This window comes from Chanodichthys erythropterus, chromosome 8 (assembly GCF_024489055.1).
Source record: "Chanodichthys erythropterus isolate Z2021 chromosome 8, ASM2448905v1, whole genome shotgun sequence".
Taxonomy (NCBI): domain Eukaryota; kingdom Metazoa; phylum Chordata; class Actinopteri; order Cypriniformes; family Xenocyprididae; genus Chanodichthys; species Chanodichthys erythropterus.
In genome coordinates this window covers 17,425,083-17,442,501 of record NC_090228.1, presented here as the reverse complement: position 1 = coordinate 17,442,501, position 17,419 = coordinate 17,425,083, and the positions used below count along the sequence as shown (strand labels likewise).

The 17,419-nt window shown below is 34.4% G+C and overlaps 2 protein-coding genes across 2 annotated transcripts; both read right to left on the bottom strand.

Moving 5' to 3' along the window:
- Window positions 1-3,474: 3,474 nt before the first annotated feature.
- LOC137023954 (fish-egg lectin-like) lies at window positions 3,475-5,075 on the bottom strand. The gene is made up of 6 exons (XM_067391084.1): window positions 5,020-5,075; window positions 4,741-4,825; window positions 4,418-4,645; window positions 4,133-4,344; window positions 3,832-3,959; window positions 3,475-3,737 (listed from the first exon to the last, which is right to left on the bottom strand). Exons 2-6 carry the CDS (start codon window positions 4,796-4,798, stop codon window positions 3,596-3,598), a joined length of 768 nt encoding a protein of 255 aa, XP_067247185.1. The 5' UTR covers window positions 4,799-4,825; window positions 5,020-5,075; the 3' UTR covers window positions 3,475-3,595.
- Window positions 5,076-13,754: 8,679 nt separating this feature from the next.
- LOC137024626 (sialic acid-binding Ig-like lectin 7) lies at window positions 13,755-17,147 on the bottom strand. Its single transcript, XM_067392385.1, has 7 exons — window positions 17,102-17,147; window positions 16,416-16,781; window positions 16,001-16,306; window positions 15,615-15,905; window positions 15,299-15,386; window positions 14,259-14,328; window positions 13,755-14,114 (listed from the first exon to the last, which is right to left on the bottom strand). Exons 1-7 carry the CDS (start codon window positions 17,145-17,147, stop codon window positions 13,755-13,757), a joined length of 1,527 nt encoding a protein of 508 aa, XP_067248486.1.
- Window positions 17,148-17,419: the final 272 nt, after the last annotated feature.

Sequence of the window (17,419 nt, the reverse complement as noted above, 5' to 3'; positions counted from 1 at the left end):
AATGAGCCAGTATTTGGCATGACATTTCAAAATGTCTCACTTTCAACATTTGATATGTTATCTATATTCTATTGTGAATAAAATATAAGTTTATGAGATTTGTAAATTATTGCATTCCTTTTTTATACACAATTTTTACAGTGTCCCAACGTTTTTGGAATCGGGTTTGTAGTTAGCCTTACTAATGTTAATAAATTAAACCTTATTGTAAAGTATTATATAATCTAATTAAAATAACAATTTAATTTAAAATTCATGGAAACTATTCATTTATAGTTGTTGATTACATATAGAAACTATAAGTTTATTGCAAAATATGCATTTTTAGGCCTATACAAATATTTTGTATATGGAGAACGTATAGTGAGACTCTGATGGCATCTTTTTTCTTTGCCGTGAACTGTTGTGTTGTCCTTTATCGCTAACCTTAGAGTTTTGGAGCAACTGCATGCATGAATACACGCCTGGCATGCCTTGACGTCACAAAGGTTATTTTGACAACTGTCAGCATGATATCAGAGCATGTTGAACCACATTCAGACACATTTCTAATCGACATGCATCTTGTGGTGATTAGCTACCAGTGAGTGATTCTTTGCTGATTTTTCTAATCTCCAACGAGTCCTCAAGTTCCTTGAAGTGACCCTTACATAAGCCCCTTACTGATGGCCTCATGGAAGAACACTTAATGAAAGGGTTAAGTTGCTCACTTCGTATGGCATCCTTCTTACTGCAGTTCTGTATTAATATTCCTGTGTTGTAGTAGTGTTTGACTTGTTGCTTGGTCAAAGCTTTATTCATTTCTAAGTGAGCTAATATATTTATTTTGTGTCAGATTATTTACAAATGTGGTGAGTAGCCATGTAATAATAAACATACCAATCATTTGTCATATTAAAAAAAATCCTCTTTAGCGTGATATAGTACAATATGTGATAACTACTGGCTGACTGTATACAATAAGGTTCATTAGTTAACTTCATTAGTTAACATGAACTAATAATGAACTGCACTTATACAGCATTTATTAATGCATCTACTAATACATTATTAAAATCTTGTTAACATTAACTAACATGAACAAACAATGAACAACTGTATTTTCATTTACTAACATTAATGAAGATTAGTAAACAGCTGGGTAGATTACTTATAAATTAAAATCAGTTTCTGAATACAAATTACATGACAAAATTTGTAATCAGTAATATTATCTCTTAGATTACACATTTTTGGTAATCTGACTACTTTTGGATTACATTTAGATTACTTTTGTGCTAACCTTTATTTGATGTCACATATATTGTAGGATAATCTTGTACTATTTTGACAGATACAAAGAAAAAATATATTCCAAAAAAATATATTCACCAACAAGAGCTTCAACAGATTCTTTTAAAGTGCAATGTATGGACAGTTAATACTTCAAAATACTAACACTAATGTACCTGTTAGTGTTTGCTGAGAGTAACACTGAATAAAACAAAATCACATCTTATGAATTTAAAACATATTTACTTAATATTAATTACATTTAGAAAACAGCAACATTACAAAAACAAATATTGAAAAACATGAAATACACAGCAATATCACTGCTACATCAAATATTTCATCTTCAATTTCATCATTCAAAGATTATTATTATTATTATTATTATTATTTCATATATATATATATATATATATCATATATATATATATATATATATATATATATATATATATATATATATATATATATATATATATATATATATATATATATATATATATATATATATATATAAAATATATTTTAAATATATTAATCTATATTTCCGCCTCACTGCCGGAAAAAACTTGAAGAATCACGAACGTATATATGCGTCAGGGTTATTATGAAAAAATATAAACATTTAAAAAAAATGAAAAAAATTAGGAGAATCAATGAATTGTGAACAACTTACTGCCATTGTGTAAATATGTAATCATATAATCCATAAAAAAGTAACTGTAGTAGTTTAAGATATGAGTAGTTTAAATGTAATTTACTCTAATTACAACTACTTGATTTTTAGAATCTGATTACATAATCCAGATTGCATGTAATCCGTTACTACCCAGCTCTGTTAGTAAATGCAGTAACAAATGTATTGCTCATTGTTAGATCATGTTAGTTAATACATTAATGTTTAACTAATGAACCTTATTGTAAAGTGTTACCACTGTATATTACATTAGGTAGCTTTGCTTTGCTTTACATTACTTAAATGTAACATTGTAAGTGTGTTACCTTACATGATTTATCATTCCTTCAAACCAGGGTTGGGGGTAATGCAATACAAGTATCATTAGTTATTTAATCAGATTACTTTTTGAAGTAGCTAGTAAAGTAACACATAACTTTTTCAAATAATTAACCCAAGTTACTTTTTTCACATTTATTGACTGACAGCTCTCCTGTCTCCATGTTGAGAGAAATAAAGTGCAGAGGTGTTGTGTGTGCTGTGTGAATATGATGGTTATTGTAGTTCTAGACTAAATGTGAACATGCATTTACTCATCTCACTTGCACAAAAACATTCAGTATTCCTCAAAATGAATAAAAAGTAAAATGTAATCTCAGAATTTTACACAAACCTGATATAATTAACTATATTAAATTACACAAATATACTTTGGCCTGGTTTCACAGACAGGCCTTAGACTAAGCCAAGATTAAGCCTTGGTTCAATTAGGACATTTAAGTAGCTTTTATAAATGTTCCCTTGAAAAAACATTACTTGTGTGAATCTTGAGACAAAACAATGGCACTGACATATTTTAATATATGTTCGCGCAAGTTGCGCAACAGCTCAAACATGTATCTGGGACTATAGCTTAAGCCTTATCTGTGAAACCGGGGGGTTATCAATCTAATCTCACTTTATTAACCAATGTCTTTGTTGCAAACCTTCAATGATCTAATTCAGCTATACTAATTAACAAAAATTACTTTAGATTAAGAAATAAGAGTGTTGAACTTCCTTCTCTCCTGTATCCTATTTTTCTTTAATCCAGAATGGCAGAACAGCTAAAAGGTTTGTTTGAGTTGCGCCCTCTACTGTACAGGTGTAAGTAATATGCATTTCCTTCAGCCTGAGTCTTATTCATTTCACTTTTGGTGAAAGAGCCTTTATGTTTGCCAAAAATACTTTTTCATTGTTATTAAAAAACAAACAAGCAAGCCCAGCCCAGGTGAGAAAAAGAAACGCAAAAGTAATGTAACACGTTACTTTTCATAAAAAAGTAACTAAGTAACGCAATTACTTTTTTCAGAGAGTAACGCAAAATATTGTAATGCATTACTTTTAAAAGTAACTTTCCCAACACTGCTTCTGACAAACTGAAAGTGATGCCTCATGCATTTTCCCCAAATGTAAATTTATTTAAACATCATGTGAATGAGTTCCAGTAATTATTGATTATAAAGAAGTTGATTATGTAACAATTCTTTATTGACACTTTAAAAATAATAAAGCATGAATCAATATTTGATCGACAACAAATAAATGTAACAAAGGAAAGATAGGAAAAACATTTTATAATGATAGTTGAGCTCTTCTGTTGGACATTTAAATGCATCTCCTGATGGATCCGTCACTACAGATGACATACAGCCTTCCCTGATCAGAAGTCACATGCTTGTGGCCGTTGGGACACACAAGTAAACCTAACCAACCTGTGCCAATGGGATTCGATGAAGAGACACCATTTCTAAAATAAACAAGAATAATGGTTTCTGCCAATGAAAATCATTCTTATATTTTACATCTGTTCAAATTTGACAGATAGAACTATTTTTGCTCACCTCTGAAATAAAGACCCCTGAGTGTCAACAGCATAGACGCTGCCATCAGTTGCTACTTCAACCATGGACATACTTCCAGGAATTAAATCAAAGGAACTCGCCCCTCCACAGTTAGCACCACTTACAGACTATAAAACACAAGAAGATACAGAAACCTCACAGATAGCATGATCACAGCTGTTTTCAATCCCTTTACTGACAAGTAATGTTTTAAAGCTGCCTAGCATTAGATGATGCCTAATTCAGTGATGAACTGAACCTCTTTCTTCATACCTGTTTAAGCCCTTAGTAGTACCCTTACCCTTCTGAGGAGGATATTCCCTGCGGAGTTCACTCCCCAACAGCTGTATGGGCCACAGCTGTAGTACTTCAGCTTTCCTGCAAGTTGCACCCAAGGGAAAGTGCTGGATGGCCCGATGTTGTTAGCATCTTTATTTAAGCAGAAGATGTCATCTAGTGGAGTAATGCCTACAATAATCTGGTCACCTCCAGCATCCACCTGTTTAAAAGTGACTAACAATAAAACATAGAGAATGAATGAAAAAGAAATGTGTATCTTATTTATTGTTTTATTATTATTATTTACCTGGAATCGAGCTGAATTTGCCACTCTGAAACTTAAAGACGCTGTTTGATAAATTCACTGCAAGTTCTCCAGCAGGTCCAACCGTAAAGTGCTTCATTGTTACATTTATCCTTCTAAAACCAGTCCCCAGCAACAGGAACACTTCATTGTCGTCGTTCACCCCACCCACTACACCTATCCCAGCATCAATCTGCCTCAGGTTGCCAGGAATCACTTCACACTCCAAAGCTATAGGGAAATTATAATACATTTTCAGTTATTCTACAAATGTTATTTCTATATGTTTATGAATCCTTAAAAAACACATTCATACTGTAGTTTACCTAGAGTATCGAGGAACAGCCAGCTAAAGAGTAGCAGGATGCCCTGACAAGCTTTCATTGTTCCACAACACAGAGTGTCTTGTTCCTAAAAAGAAAAGAAATAGTCTGAACTTGCACTGATTGACCTTTTTTAGAGTCAAACTGTTTATCTGTCTTGTTAAATTCCATTCCACATGAATAAACAAAGTCTAGTTTATACTCAGAAACTGAGATGGCAACTCTAACACCAATATTACAGTTATGTACAAGTATGTTGTTGCATTATTAAAGTAAGCCAACCTTCTTGTGTCAGTGGATTCAGCAATCAATGTGATTCTCCTGTTCTCTCACTACAGGTGCGGCCACAATGTTTGGAGATTCTGTTAGAGTGTGCTTATATAGCTGCACTGTATTTCCTGATTCCTCCAGGGCAACTCTTGATACTGTAGATAGGTGGAGGGAGAATTTGGGCAGAAGATTTATGTAGAAGAATCTGTTCTTCACAAGTACAGTTTCTTGGCTCTACGTGTACACCCATGACTCGTAAGTCCACATGCCGGTCTTAAACTGGATTTTTCCCGCATTGAGTGATACGTTTAGACATTCTTCTTTGAATGTCACGTTATGTCTTTAATTTTGTTGTCAAGAAAAGACCAAGATCAGTCTATTTTTCACCATGCCTTGATTTTTAATGCCAAAACTGCCCCCATTATCATAAAAATGGTAGTCTGCCAGTGTATAACAAATGGGGTCAAGTTAAAACTGTATTTAATTTTAGTGTCACAGCATACAGTAAATGTTCCCCGAGGTGTGGAATCCTTATTTAAGCTTTGACCTCTTGACTTGCAGTACCTGGTACATCCTGTGCCAGTGGGGAGACACCATAACTCTGCAATAGACAAACCATGATGGTTTCTCATGACAAATAGTCAATAAATAAATAAAAAAGCAAGGTTATTTGCAAATGTAGGGACAAAGTGACTGTAGATAAAACAAAACAAAAGTGAAAGCACAAAGAAGCAATCACAAGCTGTTGACAAATGACACTTTGACATGCACATTCTTCCATGGTTGTTTTGTATCAAATACAGATAAGAAGTTTCCTTGTGTTTTTAAATGACACCGTTTCTCCTCAGGTCTGATAATTGCATTCCTTGATCCAAACTGTTAAATTTGTAATGGTAGCCAACACGCATGAAGATAAAGACGAAAAGGAGATCGCAAATCACACATAAAGCAAACAAGAACCAACAAGAAGAAACTAAAACACAAGTTTTTATATACACAGTGCGAACAAAGGAAACTAAATGAGACACAGGTGAGACTAATCAGTAACTAAGGCAACTAAATAGGGAATAATCAGGGGCTGTGTCCGAAATAGCTCCCTTTACTCTTAAATAGGGCACTATTTGAGGGGACACCGAGGTCGAACACTCATTCAATCCCATAATGCACCGCAATAACGAGTGTACAACCGACCTATGCTCAATGGCTAGAGAATATTTATAATGCACTGTGAGAGTCACGCGCAGAATGAATTCCCGCGTCTGACCTGAAGACGGCACCCGCAGTGGAATCATCCAAACTAGAGCTTAGATTCTCTGCCCGAGCCCGAGCCCGGACTCGGCCCGACCCGACCCGCGGGCCGGGTCGGGCCGATATTTCCCGCCACCGTCCTCGGGCCGGGTCGGGTCGGGCCCTTGTCACGTGTCATGCGCAGCGTCTCGTCCACTCGCAGTCTCGCACGCGTGATGCATCACACCTGTTGTGCGTGTTGTACTATTCAGTAGCTTAAAGCCTCGTTTAAAGCCTCGTTTACACTACACGCGTGCGACGCGGCTACCGGAGCTGATACGCGGCCACTCTAGTCAATGCTCGTGTTTACACCAGCCGCGCCGCGGTGCGTTTGAGAAGCGTCCCAGAAGCGGCTCACCGCGCCGCTTCGCTAAAGATATTTTTGACGGACGCCGCGTCCAAGACACGCAGCTGAAATACAAAATAAAGTCAAAATAATCACCCTGAGTAAACTCCCGCTCATATTTCACATTAATACGATGCCAGAAACTGACGACAAGAGATTCGAACTTGAAATTTCTTGTTTTTTGTTGTGTTTTAACTTCATCTGTATGGCTACAGCAAAATAAAGTATGGCATAGCAATAAACACAATCAAACCGGACAAAATATAACCATTTAGCCATTAAAAACATGAAAAAATTAACGAAAACAATGTTTGCCAGGCAAATCTAGTGGTCTCGCGAATCCAGCCGCTTCGCTTCTGAAATGCTTCTGGTGTGAGTTGACACCCCTCAGAAGACGGAACAAAACCTTGTCGGAGCCGAAACGAGGCTTAAGTACAACATGGAGCTTGAAGAACCAAAGAAAAAAATAAAACAGGAGAATTAACTTTGAGCAAGTCTGGAGGAAAATCGGAGGTATGGAAACATTTTAAACTAGTTTTAATAAACAAACAACGCAGTTTACATGCTTCTTCCTTGTCGTATTATTCATTAAGATAATAATTAATAAATGCACGCACAATTATGAACTTGATAAATGTTACAGATATGTTTTACTATGCACAAACAAATGCTTTTCAACTTACATATGCAAAATTCAGAATTAAATGAATGTGCTGCAATTTGTACAAAAAGAGAGTCTAGCTATAGCCTACGTGTTTTAGCCATTAAATAAGCACATTTAGTTTCAAGTTTGTTAAGTTTTGTTTTGAAGAAAGATTTTCTTTAAAGTGAATTTCGTTTAGTATTAATTGTATCTTAATTTTAATACATTTTTCATCATCCAATTACCTGGATTTAATACATAAAAAGCAATATAGCAGACAATATAATATTGATATGGAGGCGCCGGCGCGCCACGGACACACTTACACCATTTGAAACTCGTAACACACGCTGTCACCGAATTTACAAATGCACATCTTACTTGTTGCTCACACACATATTATGTTAAAATAACAATAGGTTGAAGTAACATTATTAATAATAATTAATCTTTAAGAATATTTGATTGAATGCTGAATGTTGAGCTTGTTCAATTTAATAAAATTAAAACTTTATTATGATTAAAATAATTTAATATTTAATATTGAGTGGCCAATTTTTGCTCATTTATTAATAGTATTTATATAATTTATATAACTGCGCAGCTCCCCCCTGTAGCCTATGATCTAGCACAGCAGCACCTGCGTTAAAAAAAAAAAAATAATAATCTGGCGCCGCCCCTGGTTATAACGGCCCACATATTAAAAATGGTCGGGTTTAAATCGGGCTCGGGCTCATAATTACAGTGGACGTGTCGGGCCGGGCCGGGCTCGGACACAACGTGCTCGGGCTCGGGTAGGGTCGGGCTTGATTTGTTGGGCCCGATCTAAGCTCTAATCCAAACCGCTGGTCCAGCATATCATCATACAGGTATAAATTGCTTTTTAATTGATTACTTAATTGTTAAGGTTTAAATATGTTTTTTTCAATGACAAAAAAAGCCCTTCCAGCGCACTCAGTCACTTCATTCACACCTTTAAGTGGACTATATTAGTGGAGTAATGTAGGGAATAGTGAATGAGGGGGCGATCTTGAACACAGCCTGGGACTAAATTGAAAGGGAATACAGGAACAAAACGACAACAAGGCTGTGTTTAAGTCCATTTTTTATGCCCTTACCTTGCTAACTTCACTCCTTCTCATTTGCTCCAATGTATTTTATTGCTTATGATGCCTACTACTGGCAGAACCCTTTCAATTAAATGCCCTAAGCCCTTGATCATTCTATAGGCCTGTATGCATGCTTGGGCTGTTGGAGAAAATATAAAAAAAAAATTACACAAATAAATAAGATAGCAATACCATAAACTATAACAGTCAGCTTAAGGTAGCTACAAGTATTATGCTAAACGTAAAAAATAACTCAAATTTTATACACTAGAGTTGTGTAGGGTGGGGGTAATTAAGCACGATCTGCTGTGACATCACAATCATGTTGCATTGGGGTCTATGGATCTGCATGAAATGTACATTCAAAATCAAGGGGTTTGCCTCACCCACTTGACGAAGTTGAACACACTTCAAAATGGAGGCGGGGATTCCCCTGAGGGGGAGTACTAAGGGAAGTTTGCGAGTGTAAAAGTGGAGTTAAAGGGTTAGTTCACCCAAAAATGAAATTTCTGGTTTTAATTACTCACCCTCATGTTGTTCCAAATCCGTAAAACCAAATTAAGATATTTTTGATGAAATCTGAGAGGGTTTTTTTATCCCCCATAGACAGCAACATAATTACCACATTCAAGGTTCAGAAAAATAGTAAAAACATTGTTAAAATAGTCCATGTGACTACAGTGGTTCAATCTTAATGCTATGAAGTGATGAGAATACTTTTTGTATGCAAAAACAAAACAAAAATAACAACTGTATTCAACAATTTCTTCTCTTCTGTGTACTACGCTGTTTACGTTCAGCACTTCCAGGTTCAACGTCAGAACACCGACTCAGTATTGGCCCGAGCTGTTCATGAGAGCAGCACAACGCATATGTGTGACGTAAAACCTGGAACTTGGAACAGTGACTAAAAATGCTGTATTATGCATGCCAGGCTAATATTTAGAGATGTGATTTTGAATAGAAACACTACGCACCTATAGACTGAACACATAATTAACATGTGCATGTCATCACTATTTTACCAAATTCATGTTTTTGTAGTTTACACGACGATAACAGTATCACACATAAAAAATATATATTTTGTTTTAAGGATTTTGAGGAATTTTAACACAAAAACAAGACAAAGTTCCTCGTTAAAAATGAGATATTTAGCATTTTTAGATTTGTCTCCGGAAGCAAAGATTTCGAGTTTCATATTTATTAAACGGGTTTGTAACATGAGAACAAGGGACCAGCTAGAATTGTCATTATATAATATAATATTCATTATTCAAGTTACCTTAATTTATATAGCGTTTAATACAATACAAACTGCTTCAAAGCAGCTTCAGAGTAATAAACAGGAAAATAATGATCAATAATAAACGGAGCAATTCCAAGAGGGTCCTTAAATATATGACATTCAAATTCAGCACTAAAAAAGACATTGTTCGCCCGTAGTTAGTTTGGTGTACTCAGTTCTGTTCAATAATCGTGTAAAGGTAATCACTTGCACTTCATTTTTATTGTTGTACTCTATTATCTGGCACACTCTGTACAAAACAAGACGACATGGTCGGATTAGAATCAGATAAAGAAGATACCATCAGTGATGCCAATTCTTTCTGTGTAGTGTTGGGTAACTATGCTTAAAGTAAATAATGTGAAAGCATAACTAAATAGGCTACGTAAGCATCAAGCCAAGCCCATTGCTCAATGCAGATTGTTTTTGATGCAGCAGATAATGAGCCCTCATGTCTGACATCAAACAAGCTTAGTAACCGTCTGGAATGGAGCATATCGGTTGGTCGACACAGTTTTCTACTAACAAACATTCAAATAGCCCAAATAGGTACAAATGGAAACAAACAAATAAATAATAAACTTTACTGTTCTACAATACTTGCAGGTGCACAAGGCACAAAGTCAACAACACTTTTGATTTAATTTTCTCCCGAATTTGTCAGCATCACATTCCATATTTTCAGGCTTAATGTTGAACTCTTGCCCCCTACAGTCCAACAGTTTAATTTCATTCCCTACTCCTTTTTATTTGGAAGAATGACTGATAGTTTGAGATTTGAGAAAGGCTAGGAATAAAATCAGTGAACCAATATTCAGTAGGCCTATCCAATAAGAAAATTAGTTTGATTACTAGCGGTCAGGTCTAGACAACGTGACACTATCACGAAAACGCCATAAACAGCACTGCGAGATACAGAAAAGAACTTGATAATGACTGATATATCATTCCAAAATGCCAGAAATATTGGATCCAGTCTCTTCATCAGATCAGCCAAAAAGGCAGACAGAGGAAATATCAGAAAGCAGGAGATGAAGAATTGCAAAAAAAAAAAGAGCAGGTTTTATTGAATAATCTTTGCATATATGTTTCAATGCTCAGTAGGACTTTGCCTGAACTTCATCCCTACCCAGCACAAATTCAACAAGTGTTCATTTACCAATTCAAAACCAATGAGAATTACATGAAGTGACAAATATTTTTGTGAATAAACCACAAAATAATAAACAACAGTATAACAAGCACTACAAGGAAAATAGGTAAAACAATAAACAATATAATAATGATTAAACTGTTAAATGAGACAAAATAAATGATTATATGATTAAATGAAAGAATGAAATGAACAAATAGTATTATTTGAAAAGAATAATTGAGCAAAAATATAAAAAGAAAATGAAACATGGTTGTTACACACACACACACACACACACACACACACACACACACACACACACACACACACACACACACACACACACACACACACGTTTGTTTTTGTGAATTGTGGGGACATTCCATAGGCGTAATGGTTTTTATACTGTACAAACCGTATTTTCTATCCCCCTACACTAGCCCTACCCCTAAACCTAACCATCACAGGAAACTGTGCACATTTTTACTTTCTCACAAAAACTCATTCTGTATGATTTATAAACCTTTTGAAAAGTGGGGTCATGGGGTAATGTCCTCATAAGTCACCCTCTCCTTGTAATACCTATGTCATATCCATGTCATTTTACACATTTGTGTCTCGATATGTCACAAACAGACACAAACACACATTGCTGTTAAAAATCCCCAAAATTATGCATGTGTGGAGATTAGGGTAGTATTTGAAGCTTACACTTAAAAAGACACTACAAAGAAAGTTACAATTCATAGATCCTTTTTCCATAAGTCCACTTTCTTGTGGGAATGTAAAATAAAATAATTTTTATATGTAAAGTAAAATAATTTTTAAAAAGTCATCAGTGTCTGTTTTCAAATATGTTCAATCTGGGATGTCAAACTTAATTCCTTCTTGGGCCACATCAGTGTTATATGAAGCCTCAAAAGGGCTGAATGAAAATCTAAGAACAATTTTATTACTCATTAATTCAGAAGTGGCTCTAATCCAGACTATTGTTGTTTTTATTAAGAACTTGCAGATCTGAAAGCAGAATTATAGATATAAAATGTATCACATTCTTATTTCCATGGCAACTCCAAAGCACTCCAAATAATACCATGGTTTCACCATCCAAAAATATAAAATAATGGAAAAATTGGGGAGAATACAGTATTTAGTATACTGTATATAATAAATGAAAAGACGTACAATTAATGAACGTCCTTTTCTACTCGTACAACATTTTTATTATATCAAAATGTATTTGAAATAAATTTATTTTATACTAAGTATTCTACAAATACATTTACTTAGAGTATTTATGTACTGAATGTAAATACCCTGCCATTGTACTTTCGTTATACTAAAGTGGAACAACTAATTTTGTATCTAATGCACTTTAATTATCTGGAAATAGTGCTGAGGTCCATCTAAAGATACACTTAAGTATATCTGATTGTGGTAAAATTTAAATATTGCAAGTATAATTTAGGTATACTTTAAATATCTTGCATTTAAAGACTGATATTATACAGAGATGGAACTATCCTTACTAATAGTGATGTTAAAACACAAGAAATGTGCATTGAATAAATAAGTAACCCAAATAAAGTTTCATTATAATATTTATATCAGTAAGTCTTTAAGCGATACGTCAGTAAATATGTTAATTGATTTGTAGTATACTTAGTATGAAATAAATGTATTTTAAAGGATTAGTTCACTTTCAAATAAACTTTTCCTGATAATTTACTCACCCCCATGTCATCCAAGATGTCCATGTCCTTCTTTCTTCAGTCAAAAAGAAATTTTTGATGAAAACATTTAAGGATTTTTCTCCTTTAGACTGAAGAAAGAAAGACATTAACATCTTGGATGACATGGGGGTGAGTAAATTATCAGCAAAAGTTCATTTGAATGTGAACTAATCCTTTAAATAAATTTTGGTAGAGGTTTTTTTTTTTCCCATCAGGGTTTTTATTCTTATTCCCCTGCTGAAGTCTACACTCCACTGCCTTTAAAAGTCATCAGTTCGCTTGTTTGTTTATAACCACATTTCACAACCCATCAGCAAAATCACTGATGAACTTAAAGGCGTGTTATGTGTTAAAAATAGTGGGGCTTAATGGTAAAAAAATCCATTGTTTACATACAGTACAGTCCAAAAGTTTGTAACCACTAAGATTTTTAATGTTTTTAAAAGAAGTTTCATCTGCTCACCAACGCTACATTTATTTCAATCATTATAATATGCTGATCTGCTGCTCAAGAAACATTTAATGTGTAAAATTGAACAAAATATTTGTGTACAATATTTTTTTTCAGGATTATTTGATGAATAGAAAGTTGAAAAGAACAGTGTTTATCTGAAATCTAATCTTTTGTAACATTATAAATGTCTTTACTGCCACTTTTGATTGATTTAATGCATCCTTGCTGAATAAAAGTATTCATTTCTTTCATTTCTTTTCAAAAAAATAAAAATAAAAATTCTTACTGACCCCAAACTTTTGAACGGTAGTGTATAATGCTACAGAAGCTTTGTATTTCAGATAAATGCTGTTCTTTTGAACTTTCTATTCATCAAGGAATCCTGAAAAAAAAGTACACAACTGTTTTCAACATTGAAAATAATCATAAATGTTTATTGAGCAGCAGATCAGCATATTAGAATGATTTCTGAAGGATCATGTGACACTGAAGACTGGAGTAACGATGCTGAAAATTCAGCTTTGCATCACAGGAATAAATTACTTTGTCAAATATATTTAAATAGTACACAGTTATTTTAAATTGTAATAATATTTCACAATATTTCTGTTTTTTACTGTATTTTTAATTAAATAAATGTAGCCTTGGTGAGCAGACGAAACTTCTTAAAAATTTAAAAATCTTAGTGGTTCCAAACTTTTGGACTGTACTGTATATCAGAAATGTTTAGGAGAAAACAAATCTCCAGTTCTCTATGGCTTACGACGTTTAACCTTTCCGTAAAGCTGAGAGGAATCTGCAAACAGCTCTTCCTCTGAATCCTTTGACTCTGTTTGTTTAGTAACTCCATCTACACTCACAATCACCGGTGCCTCTATCGCTCTTGAAGACTCTCCCATTGAGCTCTCTGCCTTTGACACTCCTCCAGAACAATGTTTGATCGCAGCGTAGTTGGCATGAAGTGAGGAGATGCTCCCGATCTCTTGTGACTTTGGTTTACACCTTTTGAAATCAGTGGAGGAATAAATGAGCGATTCTGGATTTTCTGTGGTGGCTTCAGCAGAAGTCATCGTGACATAAACAGAGTCGCCTTGATTCTCGTGTGGAAGGGCCTAAAAGATTGACAGGGTTGAATCAGTGATGGACAAGCTCCAGCTTGTCTGGTTTAACTGTTCGGCAATCATTATTTACAACTTAATGTTGGTGGGAATGGGTAATGTTTATGAAGTAATCATTTGTGTGTTTTTGTGTCTCACTTCATCTGTATTGTGTCCATTTCTCCCAGCACCTTCTTGTGTAGTCTGCAGAAGTTTCCCATTCACTTTTCTAGGAAAGAAAGAAAGAAAAAAAGCAAAGCATGTGTCCATGTTAAATAAATAAATAAATAAATTAGCTTCACAGACTGCAAAATCAGTCAGGATTGGCACCAAGGTCACACACAAATATCATTGCATATCAAATGTCATTGCATTAGATGCAAACTGTAAAAACAACTTGCATCTGCTATGTATATTAAAGAGTTTCTCAGATCTAACTTCTCTTTTTTTTTTTTTTTTTTGCAAAGACTTTTAACCAACTGGTGTCAAGGTGGTTAGATCATTTCCTCTCAAGCTCATTCTTCTAGTTTAAAACCACAGTGTTGCTGACCACAGTAACACATGACAACCAAACGTGTCAAATAATTTTGTGTTTAGTTTTAAATGTATATCTGTAGTTTAAAGCCTAGCTCTTTTATGTAAACCATTTTGCTTGGAAATTGAACTTGTACTCTTTTTATTAAATATAAATACCACTTGGTTTAATTTTTTCTTATATATTGCAGCAACATTTTACACTTTAAATAGGGCTCTGTTATATGATACAATTTTTTTATGTATTAATTATTCAAAAACATTTATATTGACTTGAATAGACTTCTGATAGACTCCCTAAAACTTAATGAGTTAATTAACTTGATCTAAACCGTACCTCAAACTCATTAGCAATTAATGTGGGAATTTTCCAGAATAACATGTAGTTACACAGTAATTACATAAATGTGTGTGTATTTAATGTTAGTACATAGTAAAGGTCGCCTAATATTAAGTGTGACCATTTTATATATTAATAATTCATTGTATTTATAAGCACAAAATTCCCTTGAAAACTATACATTTAAATATTTAATCGGCAACATATGTGAGAAATCAGTTTGTGTACAATACAATCATTAGACTAAATATGTTAAAACTGTTTTTCTTACTAATTTGGTCACTACTTTGCATCATTCTAAATATCATATTTGTCGTTCACTTACAGTATACAGATACAGGTAATGGCATAGGACATCAGAAATACCAAAGCCGTAACAGCAACCCCAATCATCACAGTGGGAAGATTTAACCCTAAAGAAGAACAAAAAACAAATTACTGATGATTCCCTGATTCAGTCAAATTTTAAACAACAAAATATTCATTATGGCAGGAGCATATTAGGAACAATCTGAAAAGTAAGATATTAGCATTAGCATTCCTATTGAAGTCAATTACTGCACGATTTACACTTTTTTTTTCATTTACATGATAGATGTCAATATTTCTTATATTAGATGAATTACAGAACTGAAACTCACATGAAACAGGGGGAGGCACTTGAAACAGTTTTCTTTCAGTGCCACGAGTGTTGTTGCCGACACACTGCAGAGATGTGTGTGTGAGTGACTGATGTAGAGTGATGGAGCTCCTCAAGACTGTGCTGCTCAATCGCTCTTCACTGATGAACGTGTCTGAAGAGTTAGTGACAGGACGTCCAGACAGATGCCACTCCAGTTTAGGAGAGGGATTCCCATCAAACTCACAGAAACAGACAATTAGGCCTACATTAATTCTGTTACAACTGGAAGAGGGAGAGATTTTAGGGGCATCTGAAAAAGAAAAAAAAGAAAAAAGAAAGAATGATATTTTACATTTTTAGCTTCTTGTGAAAGAGAAAAGAAGTGAATCCACAAAAACATCTTACACTGAACATGTAATGTGATGTTGTTTTGTGCTGTTTTGTTCTTGTCCAGTATCTGGTAGGTTATAGTGCAGGTGAAAGTGACTCTGTGGTGACTGTGAGCAGCAGTGAAGTTCAGATCAGAGATGAGCTCCTGTCGTCTGCTGCTCTCACTGAGGGGGATTCTGGGAGTGGAGCTCCATGTGAGAGTTGGTGGAGGAGAGGAGCAGAGAGTCTCAGCAGAGCAGCGCAGACTCACAGAGCTCCCCTCCAACACCTCCTCCTGATCCTGAACCACATACAGCTTCACTGTGGGTTTGGGAGGAGACTCTGAAATACACACAAATACAAGATCAAGTGACAATGATGGCATGAAAAAAAACGTTTAAAATATTAATTTGACACATTCATTTATAAATAAAGGGCTCAAATCACTCACCAATGACATTTATAGTGGAAGTGTTTTCTTTGTAGGTGTATTTCAGAGCACCACTCTCAATCCTGAAGTAATATTTACCATTATGATTTGAATTAACATCATAAAAGATAGTGGTGCAGCTCTTCTCATGTAGTTTCCCATTTATGGCCCCTTGAAAGTGATCAGGTTTGGGATCACTGGAGTTAAACACTAGATTGATATTCACATCAGTTCCATTTATGAACCACTGTCCTGTAGCATCACTCTCAGTGAGGTTTGTGTCATATTTGTCCTCAATCTCAAATGTGCAATTTATGATCACACATGATCCACTGAGAGCTTCAATCTTCTCTGTCAGTCTGATGCTGAAATTGCTACTGCAAACATCTTCAACACACATGATGAAAAGCATTCAGACACAAGCAGAAACAAACACTGAAGCATTCAGACACACCAACACATTTCTCGTGTTATAAACACACAAAAATTTAAATACATAATTAATGTTTTTTTTAAATTATCTTCACAAAACATTTAATAGCAATATACATATGATAATTTAAAGGGTAAATTTTGAATATTTTGAGTGAGATCCCAGTCAAAAAATGTATGTATCAATCAATATCTGAAAATAATTTAGTTAAAAATACTTATGAATGAAAAGTTTAGCACTTATTAAACTAGTTAAAAGTGGAGGAAAATCAAACCTTGTAGCAGAAAAAAGAAAAGAATGATTTTCTCTGCAGTGTCCATCTTTACATTAACAGACAGTCAGTCCTGCGGAGAAACACACACTTCTATTTACATGCACAAATTATACAAAATTATATTTTAAAAAATGACTCATGAGAATTATATATTAGCCCCACAAAATGGAAAATTTTGGAACAATACTATTATACATAACATATTTTTGAACTCATTGATAGTTTCCAACAGCTCAATAAACCAAACAATACATCTAAAGGCAAACACAATTAAAGACTTACCAAAAATGAGAAAACAGTCAAACCAGTGTAGCTGCC